The sequence below is a fragment of the Penaeus chinensis genome, chromosome 30, assembly GCF_019202785.1.
Source record: "Penaeus chinensis breed Huanghai No. 1 chromosome 30, ASM1920278v2, whole genome shotgun sequence".
Classification (NCBI taxonomy): domain Eukaryota; kingdom Metazoa; phylum Arthropoda; class Malacostraca; order Decapoda; family Penaeidae; genus Penaeus; species Penaeus chinensis.
Genome location: NC_061848.1, coordinates 17,686,069 through 17,698,568, shown reverse-complemented (window position 1 = coordinate 17,698,568; position 12,500 = coordinate 17,686,069). Strand labels below are relative to the sequence as shown.

The 12,500-nt window shown below is 36.3% G+C and overlaps 1 protein-coding gene across 2 annotated transcripts in view; it reads right to left on the bottom strand.

Annotated features, from left to right (window-relative positions):
* Nucleotides 1-12,500, bottom strand: part of LOC125041063 (glutamate [NMDA] receptor subunit 1-like) — a 57,641-nt gene that overhangs the window by 23,016 nt on the left and 22,125 nt on the right. For both annotated transcript variants that reach the window (XM_047635812.1, XM_047635813.1), the window contains exons 11-12: nt 11,406-11,517; nt 9,366-9,497 (exon numbers count right to left, since the gene is read on the bottom strand). In XM_047635812.1, coding sequence (XP_047491768.1) covers nt 9,366-9,497; nt 11,406-11,517 — 244 coding nt within the window. The remainder of the gene's footprint in view (nt 1-9,365; nt 9,498-11,405; nt 11,518-12,500) is intronic.

The following is a 12,500-nucleotide window of genomic DNA, read 5'->3' as shown; positions in this document are numbered from 1 at the left end:
TATATATATATATGTGAGTGTGTGTGTGTGTGAGTGTGTGTGTGTGTGTGTGTGTGTGTGTGTGTGTGTGTGTGTGTGTGTGTGTGTGTGTTTATATATATATATATATATATATATATATATAGATAGATATATATATTTACATTTATATTCATATAGATATATATTATACATTTATGTATATATATGAATATATATACATAAATATATATGATATATCTGGCAATGAGTAAGAGAGGTGTCGTGGTTAGGTTAATGATAAGTGCTAAAAATTACGAGCGAGAAGTGATCTGTGCTATCACAGATCACTTCTCACTCGTAAGAGAGAAAGATTCATGAATATATAGAGCTTATATTCCAACTAAAATATGAATAATCATCCAAATCTCTCACAAGTCTATATTATTCAATGTTTGACCATGCATATGTGGACCTTATAAACTAAAAAGTGCCAGAAAGTGCCAACTAGGAATATGAGGTTCAATTACCCAGCTAAATAATTACCTCCCCACTAGAAAAAGAATGCCAAAGTACAAAATCATTAGAAAATGATGAGCATTACCGCCAGCATGTAAGTACAGTACATCACAAAACCAGGTGGGTTTAAACATGGTTACCATAAAGCAAAAAGTACAATAAAGCCACTCGACAGAAGATCCGCCAGATAAACTATGCATTAACAAAGCGTAATTCAAGCAATGGTAAATTTATCGAGTGCCAGACGCTGACCCTGTGAGACCCGTGGCCGCGGTCAGCTGAGGGCGCACGCCGGTAGGCTTAGCAACTGCTAAGGAATGCGGCACCTCTCCGAAAAACTGCCAGATACAGAATCACCTTTCTAACTTCCTCTAACCAAAAGGGCCAATCCTTACCTATTCCAACATCGTCCTAAATCCTCATCTCCCACATCACCCGCCTCCTTCCCTTAACCCCTCTGCTGCAAGCCTACAATTTATGCACATTATAATGCAGTTGTATCCATGTTTGTGTGTACATGTCCATGCGTGTGTATGCAAGAGAAACAATACACATGCGCGTCTAAACATATATGGGCATGTATGCAGGCATCTGTATGTGTATGTGTATGTATGTGTGCATATGTGTATGTATATGTTTGTGAGGGTATGTGTATGTATATTGCATGTGTATATGTATATGGGCATGGTCATCCCTCTATGAAAGGGGAAAGGGGATCGTTAAGACTGTAGCAACTACCGTGGTATTACATTGCTCAGTGTACCAAGCAAGGTTTTCGCCCACATTCTTCTGAAACGGAACCGCAACCACCTACTAAGGCACCAAAGATCAGTGCAGTCTGGATTCACTCCTGGCAAGTCCACAGCAGACAGCATCCTAGCACTTCGAGTAATTGTGGAACGCCGTCGTGAGTTCGGTCATAGGTTGCTTGCAGCTTACATCGACCTGAAGAAGGCGTTTGATTCGGTGCATCGAGAATCGCTATGGGAGATTCTGAAACTAAGGGGAATTCAGACACGGATTATTGGCCTAATAGCAAGCCTATATACCGGTACTAAGAGTGCTGAAAAGTGTGGCGGGGGCCTGTCGACCTTTTTCCTTGTTAATTCAGGGGTGAGGCAAGGCTGTGTCCTTGCACCAACACTTTTCAACACCTGCATGGGCTGGGTAATGGACAGAGCTAATAACCAAAGTCAGTGTGAAGCAACACTGGGCAATATCAAGGTGTCTGACCTTGACTTTGCCCATGATGTTGCTATCCTATCTGAGTCTCTGGAGTCACTGGTGGCAACTCTTGATGCATTCACCAATGAGGCGAAGCCTTTGGGCCTAGAGATCTCCTGGACCAAGACCAAGATTAAGGATTTTTGGGGCCTGTTTCGGGAACCCATTCAGTCGATCAATGCTTGCGCTTAAGTCACAGAGAACTTTCCATACCCTGGTAATGTAGTCCATATCTTTGGACCAAGAAGTCAGTAGACAGATTGATCAGGCAGCAGGAGCCATGAACTCAATCAACAAGAGCATTTGGAGATGTCGGTACCTATGCAGAAGGACCAAGCTAAGTGTCTTCAAGGCCTTGATGCCAGTTTTGCTCTTCGCTGGATCATGGGGTACAATTGGCAAGACCATATGTCCAACTGACGGCTACACCGTGAGACTGGCATGGGACCTGTTATTAGCATAATCAGGGATCGCCAACTCAGGCTATATGGGCACCTAACTACATACATATATAATATAAATATATAGAAACATATATATTTATATGTGTGTGTGTGTGTGTGTGTTTGTGTATATATGTGTATATATACATATGTATATAAATAAAGTATATATATATATGCACATATTTTTATATATTATTAATATTTATATACATGTATATATATATATATATATATATATATATATATATATATATATATGTATATATGTATGTATATATATATATATATATATATATATATTTGTGTGTGTGCATATGTACATATATATATGTATATATATATATATATATATATATATATATGTATATATACACATATATACACATATGCATACACACACACACACACACACACACACACACACACACACACACACACATGTATATATATATATATATATATATATATATATATATATATATATATAGGAACCCCTGGTTACGGTGTCGATCAGGATCGCTCCGGAGCAGAGGGTGCTAAGAATCCCCGGCTAAGAACAGGCCACCCCACGTTGATGAACCTTTGCACATACAATATAAGGACAATGAGAACGGAATCCGACTTACTAGCATTACTTGAGGAACTCTCTTTCATTAAATGGGATGCTGTAGGACTCTGTGAAGTTAGAAGACTAGGGCGAAGAACAAAAGATACTAAATGATGGACACGTGCTTTATTGGAGAGGTAAACTTCAGGGAAGCAAGCAAGAATTAAGGGTAGGTTTCTTAGTTCACAAACGTTTAGAAACGAATATCGTAGAATTCCATTATATAAATGAAAGAGTGGCTTCAGTAACAATAAGACTAAATAATAGGTACAACTTAAAGATTGTTCAAGTCTATGCTCCAACCTGCAGCCACAGTGATGAAGAAATAGAAAGCTTCTATGAAGATGTTCAATTAGCCAGCGAGAGAGTAAAAAACCTCACAATAATTATGGGAGACTTTATTGCAAAAATAGGTAAAAAGACAGAAGGAGAAACCGTAGTGGGGAATCACGAAATAGGCACTGGGAATGAGATGGGACAAATGCTAGTCGACTTTGCGGAGGCTCGATCACTCAATATAATGAATACGTTCTTCGAAAAAAGACTAGAGCGGAACTGTAGATGGAAGTCGTCATCGGACAGCAAAAATGAAATTGATTTCATAATTTCAAATAGGCGCAATATAGTAAAAAATATGGAAGTTATAAATAAAGTAAATGTTGGCATCGACCATAGGTTGGTCAGAGGCTAAATCAAATTACACACAAATTACAAATTAGACCAAAGTGACAGAATTTAGCATTAACATCCAAAACAGATATTCTCTTCTCAGCGTCGAAGATCTCAACTTTGACCAAATCAACAAACAGTTCAATGACCTAATAAAGGAAGCTGCACTTGAAGTAGGCGGTAAGAACATCAAACAAAGCTCTAGTAAGCTCTCGATAGAAACTAAAGAACTTATGCAAAAACGTAGGGTCATGAAAGCATCATCAAATAGGGACAAAACAGAATTAGCTGAACTAACAAAAACTATAAATAAAAAGAAGAGAGAAGAAAACAGCTAAAAAGAGACTTGGAATAGGGAGAAATCAAATATATGCAATAAAGAAACCAGATGGAGAAGTGACATATAATAAGAATGAAATCATATGAGTAGTGAAAATCTTTTACAGGTATCTATACAAAGCAAAAGAACAGCCACGGATAGAAGCGAACGCGGTATCTAGAGAAGTACCTAACATAACAGAAGAAATAAAGAGAGCATTTAAAGTCATCAAGAGAGGGAAAACACCAGGTGAAGACGGTATTAGTATAGACCTTATATTAGACGCAGGAGAAATTGCTACAGTGAAACTAGCCAGTCTTTTTAATAAATGCCTTCTCAATGTTCCGAAGTTCCGAAAGCATGGGAAAATGCAACAATTAATTTGATTCATAAAAAAGGGGACAGGAAGGATCTAAAAAACTAGCGACCCATAAGTATCCTTTCAATTACTTACAAACTGTTCACTAAAATCATCACAACTCGTATCTCTGACAGTCTGGATTCTAACCAGCCTAGAGAACAGGCAGGCTTCCGCAGTGGATTCTCAACAGCAGACCACATACACACGCTCACCCGAATAAGAGAAAAACTGAGCGAATACAGGAAATCCCTGTGTATGGCATTCATCAATTGGAAAAAAGGTATTTGACTCTGTAGAAATACCAGCAGTAATAGAAGCTTTTCGAAGACAGTGAGTAGAGGAGGTATATTGTAAAATATATATACGAAGATGGGACACCAACCATCAAGCTCCACACAGAAACCGATAAAATCCCAATTAAGAAAGCCGCTAGACAGCGATACCATCTCACTAAAACTGTTTACAGCTTGCCTTGAGGAAATATTCAAGAATCTAGAGTGGACCGGAAAGGGTATCAAAATTGGGGGCGAATACCTAAACAATCTAAGATTTGCAGATGATATTGTTCTCTTCAGTGAATCCGCAAATGAAATGCATCAACTAATATATGATCTGAATAAAGAATGCCTGAAAGTCGGACTTAGGATGAACAAGAAAAAGACGAAGATCATGTTCAACAGTAGAGTTCAATTCGAACAGATACATGTGGTAGACAAGTATATATACCTAGGGCATCTCGTACAGACAAACACATCTAGCGAAGAGGAAATTAAGCGACGCATCAGTCTAGGCTGAAGCGCCTTCAGCAGACACGGTAGCATACTAAGATGCTCCTTGCCATTATGGTTAAAAAGAAACGTCTTTAACCAATGCATCCTCTCAGTTATGACTTTGGATCAGAAACATGGACTATAACCAAATTACTGGAGAGGAAACTAATAAGTGCCCAGAGAGGTTTGGAGAGGTTGATGCTGGGAATTAGCCTAAAAGATTGGATGAGGGCGACATGGATCAGGGAACAGACAACAGTGGAAGATATACTCGGGAGCATCAAAAAGAAAAATGGCAATGGGAAGGTCATATATGTTGGAGACAAGACGACAGACGGACAAAGAAAGTAACAGACTGGGTTATAGATAACATAAAGAGACCAAGGGCCAGACCTATGACAAGATGGCTCGACGAAATAACGAAATTTGGGGGCCAAGACTGGAGGAAAAAAAACGCAAGACAGACAAAGATGGAAAAGATTGGGAGAGGCCTACGTCCTGCTGTGGTTGACCCAGGCTGATGATGTGTGTATGTGTGTCTCTTTTTGTATACATATATATAGATATGTGTGTGTGTGTGTGTGTGTGTGTGTGTGTGTGTGTGTGTGTGTGTGTGTGTGTGTGTGTGTGTGTGTGTGTGTGTGTGTGTGTATGTATGTATGTATGTATAATATATATATATATATATATATATATATATATATATATATATATATATATATGTATGTGTGTGTGTGTGTGTGTGTGTGTGTGTATATATATTTTATATCTTTATATATATACATATATGTATGTATGTATATATGTATGCATATATATGTATAAATATGTATATATAAATATATATATATATATATATATGTATATATATATAGATATATTTATGTACATATACAAACATACATATATATGTATATATACGTACATATATATATATATATATATATATATATATATACAGACAGACAGACATATATATAGATATATATATACATATATATATATATACATATATATATCCATAGCTTCATATGTATATATACTTAAACATACAAACACACGTACATATATATATACGTGTGTGTGTGTGTGTACATATATGTGTGTGTTTATGCACACGCGCACACACATACACACCCACATACACACCCACACACACACACACACACACACACACACACACACACACACACACACACACACACACACACACACATATATATGTGTGTGTGTGTATAATATATATATATATATATATATATATATATTTATATATTTATATATACATATACATATATATGTGCATATATATGTGTACATATATATGTATATATATATATATATATATATATATATATATATATATATATGTATATATACATAAACATACAAATATATATATATATATATATATATATATGTATATATACATAAACATACAAATATATATATATATATATATATATATATATATATATATCAGGATTGATATCCACAGCTTTCATGTCTCGTTTGCAGACATGTTTGTAGTGCAATTATAGACGACCGGTTCTTCTTGTTCCTATCGCCATTTCGCTATAAAGGTAGTATTTCGAATACAGCCATCATCCATGCGACTCACGTGACGTGGCCAACACAGCCACTGCAGTCTTAGGAGGTTGAATATTCTTAGGACGCCAGCAGCGTATTGAGGATACAGGCGTTGTACACAGCCATTTACAGAGAGAATGGAATTCTCCCAGACACGAGAAGTGAGGTGGACAAGGGTTATACTTGCCTTTCCGATCCGCTTGCTGATCTCTTGGTCCAGACAGAGGTTATCAGTGATGGAGGACCCTGGATAGGTGAACTGGTGAATGACCTCCAGTTCATAGTCATTGATCATAATGCCATAAGGGTCTACATCTTGGCCCATCACATTGGTTTTCTTCAGAATGATGGTGATACCAAAGTTATCAGAGTTTAGAGTTGCTGCTTCATGTGGGTGGTGATTGCTGTGTTGTCAGCATACAGCATATCTCTGATGTGGGCCTCACGCATTTTCATCTTGGCTCTTAGCCGGGCCAGGTTAAAGAGTCTACTATCTAATCTTGTATTGAGACAGATGCCTTCAGATGAGGGACCGACGGCATGGCGAAGGAGTAAAGAAGATCCAAAACAGAGTTGGGGTTAGCATAAAGCCTTTTTTACTCCACTGCATATCTCAAAGCCCTCAGAGCAGCTTCCATTGGACTGCACGGTGCCTTGCATCCGTCGTGAAAAGGCTTGTTCATGCTTTGTAGTTTGGGTGGACCCCCTATCTTTCGTAGGATCTAAAAAAGAATGCCTTTGTCAGGTCGATGAAGGCAACAGACAGAGGTATTTGTTGCTCATATTTCTCCTGTAGCTGGCGAAGGGAGACCATGTCTACTGTAGATCTATGGGCACGGAAGCCACATTGTGACTCAGGGTAGATGAGTTCCTCTAGCTTCTGCAGGCGTACTAAGAGCCCACTGGTGCAGACTTTGCTCAAAAGTGCGATACATCTGTAGTTATTGCAGTCGCTTCTGTCACCTTTGTTCTTGTATAAGGTGACTATCTTGGTATCATGCCCTGTGGAACAGTACATTCCTGCCAACACCGCCACTCCCCGGGGCTTTCTCAGAGGCTAGATTGTCGATAGCCTTGTTCAGCTCCTCCATGTTGGATTCCTCATCTAGTTCGTACAAAGTTGGTAGGTTATCAATTGCATACAGGGCTGAGGCAGAGACAGGGAGTAGAGCTCATAGTGGTGCTCCACCCACCTGCCTATCTGCTTGCTCCTGCCAGTAATCATCCCCCACTTGCAGAGTTCAGAAGTGCTGTTTTGCTTTGAGAAGGTCCAAGGGCTTTCTTGATGCCATTGCACATCCCTCTGGTATTGCCTGCGAGTGCTGTGATCTGGATTTCTTAATTTGCAAAATGCCTAGAGATCTGTTGAACTTTGCTCCTTGCAAACCAGTCATTTGTTTTTGTCACCTACTTTCCGAAGGTGGCCATGGCTGCTTGGTGGATGGTTGTACGTAGGTGCTTGTAAACTGCTTCTTCTGGACAAGACATGCTCATGGTAATATGGGGTAACCCTGCCTGTTTCATATGATGGAACTTCTTAGGCTGCATGTGTACCTTATAGTATACTAGCTGACAGGTTCTCATAGAAGTCACCCTTGGTCTCAGGAGTGAAGGACAGTGTAGGAGCATAGACGTTGACCAGAGTGACAGGGCCATCTGAATTATTGAGGCAGAGAGTAAAGAGGCACTCAGAGCCATTGTTCCCCTGGTTCTAACATTTTCAGTAATGTAATTTTTATTTCAAAATCTACCCCATGCTATCTGGGCTCATCAGACGCTTCCCCATGCCAGGAAAGAGTGTAGTCCTTTTCTTTGATAATACCCGAGTCTGCTACCCGTGTTTCCTGGAGTCTGTTTATATATATATATATATATATATATATATATATATATATATATGTGTGTGTGTGTGTGTGTGTGTGTGTGTGTGTGTGTGTGTGTGTGTGTGTGTGTGTGTGTGTGTGTATGTGCAAGGTTATTTACTTCTTTTATAAACTTTAGATGATGAAATTGCAAAAGAACAAGCTGGGTTTCGTCCTGGAAGACGTACTATAGACCAAATTCTTAGGAATCCATACTTGTTATTTATCGATTACCAAAAAGCTTTTAACAGTTATGACATCCTCTGGAATAACATGTTCGAAATGGGTTTTCCTCTATATATCCTACTTCTGAGTATCACATTTAAGTATAATCCTACTTCGTGGAGTTTTTTAATAGATCTAGCAAATAGAACATCATATGCATTGACATATTTCTGCCTCATATTTTGAAAGTCCTTTAAGGCTTTCTGTTGCTTCTCTTATGATTTTATCTGCAAAGATATTGAATGATGTTTGGACTGCTCCCTTCAATTGACGGTAATTTTTTTTTTTTTTTTTTTTTTTTTTTTAGTCAAGTTGATAATATGTAGCGGAAAATCCATTTCGAACATGTTATTCCAGAGGATGTCATAACTGTCAAAAGCTTTTTGGTAATCGATAAAAAACAAGTATGGATTCCTAAGAATTTGGTCTCTAGTACGTCTTCCAGGACGAAATCCAGCTTGTTCTTTTGCAATTTCATCATCTAAAGTTTATAAAAGAATAAAAGAAGTAAATAACACTGTACACACACACATGTATGTATGTGTATATATGTGTATATATATATATATATATATATATATATATATATATATATATATGTGTGTGTGTGTGTACATATAATATTATTTATATATACACATATATGCACACACAGTAATCACACACATATAGATAAATAGATAGACAGATAGATAAATAGATAGATAAAAAGATAGAATTATATATATATGTACATATGTATAAGTATGTATCTACATATGTATGTACTCAGAAGTAGGATACTCAGCGACAGCGCACTCGCACTGACGTCTTACCCTCATCGTTATAGTCGTATTCCCCGTACTGGCCGTCTGGTGAGAGCTCGAGAGTATACGAAAAGTTGTTGATTCTTGACAGTTCCAGCAGAAGGTCGATGCAATATCCCCAGCAACACATGAGCTTAGTTTCTGCCAAGAGGAATTTGGAATGAGCTCGTTGAACATCAGATTTGCAGTTATGATAAAAAGCTTATAAGATAGATAAAACATGATTCTAAGAGTGTTAATAATACATATCATGAAATGCCACTCACGCAAAATATTATATGACATGATCGTATGCGCGGTGCCATACCAGCATTATTTCACCACAAAGGATGAAAAGCATGAACTTTTACTCTATCGAGGCCAAAGTTTGATATGTAGAACATCACAGGTCGCATTCGATATTCGATCCTGTTAATGTTGCATCTTAGACCATTTTCAACTACACAAACTAAACCCTTATCGTTAACGAAAAAGTCTAAAAATTCGGCCGAAATGTTAATGATTTGCTGCCAAATCTGTTCAAGGCGTAATGCCATTGTTGTGTCTCCATCCATCATCAGCAATGTGCATGTGCAGAACATAGGCAGCTCAGAAAAATGTCAGTTAGAGAGTATATTTTAATGGATTTCCATTAGGCCGTCAGTTGTAATTCGAAATTACAAGTAGCATGAACTCATGCGCCGTTTTACAATTATTATTTACAGAGATATAGCAGAGAAATACGACGAAAATGCTATATAACAATTACCACAGAGGTACATTTTCTGCGGTAAATAATGTAAATGAATTTTGCTTGACTTCATATTTGCATATATCTGACTATGATTTCACATTACTACATAAATTATGGCACTGAATGAGTATTGCAGATTTTCTTATGGAAAGCTAAATCCAAATATCTAAATGAACGAACGGAACTTCCACACATATTCCATTTTATAACAATGTAATTTGTCCGTTATGATCTCCCATTTTCTGTCATGGAATGGAACTGCTATAATAAAAAGCATAGTAGCCAATTGTAGAGTAATACAGGAGGGAGATCTTGGAATATTATTACTAAGGTATCCCTAATTACCATCATCACTATAAGCCTACAACCTCATATATGAGGTGTAAAGGGAGAGGATATAAATCAAGAGATGAATATCAGGAACTAGTGCTTCAACCAAGTTTAACCTACAAGTTTAGTTATTTATCACTACCTGTATAGATATATAGATGATACTCATCTACTATTGTTTCATCACTGAGGCATTATAAATATATATATATATATATATATATATATATATATATATATATATATATATATGTGTGTGTGTGTGTGTGTGTGTGTGTGTGTGTGTGTGTGTGTGTGCGCGTGTGTGTGTGTGTGTGTGTGTGTGTGTGTGTGTGTGTGTGTGTGTGTGTGTGTGTGTGGATAGATAGATAGATAGATATCTTTGTATATATAAATGTGTATGCATACACACACATACACACATATATGTAATCTATATCTATATCTATCTATCTATCTTTATATATATATAATATATATATATCTGTGTGTGCGTATCTATGTGTATGTATATATCTGTGTATATATATGTATATGTATATGTATATATATATATATATATATATATATATATATATATATATATTTATAAATATATACATTTATAAATATATATATATATTTATTTATTTATAAATATATATATTTATAAATATATATATATATTTATGTTTGTGTGTGTGTATGTATCTATATATATATATATATATATATATATATATATATATATATATATATATATATATATCTGTGTATGTATATATATACAAATATATATATATATATATGTGTGTGTGTGTGTGTGTGTGTGTGTGTGTGTGTGTGTGTGTGTGTGTGTGTGTGTGTGTGTGTGTGTGTGTTGGGTCCATACTGTCAATCCGCGAGCGAGGTTTGTAGACATCAAATCGCAGGATCGAATCCGTTCCACTAAGACACTAATGTGACAGTTGAATGTAGTATTACCAAAGACAGAATGGGAAAAATACCTTGTGTAGAAATATTGGTGAAGGGACACAACACCTCGTCCTCAGCTAAACACATCTGGGTGTCCGTGACTGGCTCTGCGTACACAAAAGGCGTCTCCTGAATGGTCATCACCTGTTATAGAAGGACCACCCTTGCATTGTATAACATGTAGTGAATTGTACTGATATAAACAATGGAAACGTTAACAATATTTATAATTAGGCAAACTGAGAGTTCTGTACTATTATCCTTTTCTTTAAAGTCATTGGGGATAATACTGTTATGATAATTTGTATTGTTATATCATAGAAAACTATTAAAAGGTAGAACACAGTAATAACTAAACAAGGTCATTATGATATCAAAAGTTATAATTACTAAAGATGTTGAAATCACTTATTGTAATACTCTTTATCATTATTATCGTTACACTTATCTTTATTTTTATCATTATCATCAGGAGCATACTTATCATTATTATGATTATCCATAAGCATTCCTTCATTATCATTATTAAAGGCATCGATAGAATTATCATATATTATCATTGCAGTTACTACCAATGTCATTTTCGTTGTTCTAGCATTATCAATATTATCATCATTATTAATACAAAGAGGATATTACCGAGCAGCAGAATACTATACACTGTTACCATGATCAAGCATGAAATATAACATGGGTCACCAAATGTATATTTCAGGAATGATATGCCAACTTGATGTACTGTCATGTGTTTTCCTTAAATACAATCTTGATGTGCCACATTGCATTTGATAAAAGATCAAAAGAATATTATTATTATGATTAAAATCAGTAGTTTTAGCGTTAGAAGTAGTAGTAGCAGTTATTGCTATTGTATAAATAGCAGTAGCAGTAATAGTAATACTAGTAGTAATACTATTACTAGCAGTAGTAGTAGTTGTATTAGTAGAAGCAGCAATAGTAATTACAGTAGTAGTAGCAGCAGTAGTGGTAACTAGTAGTAGTAGCTATAGTAGTAGTAGTAGTAGCAGCAGCAATAGTAAAAGCAGTAGTATTAGTAGCGGCAGAATTAGTAATCGCAGCTGTAGTAGGAGTAGTAGTAGTACCATTACTAATAGTAAGAGCAGCAG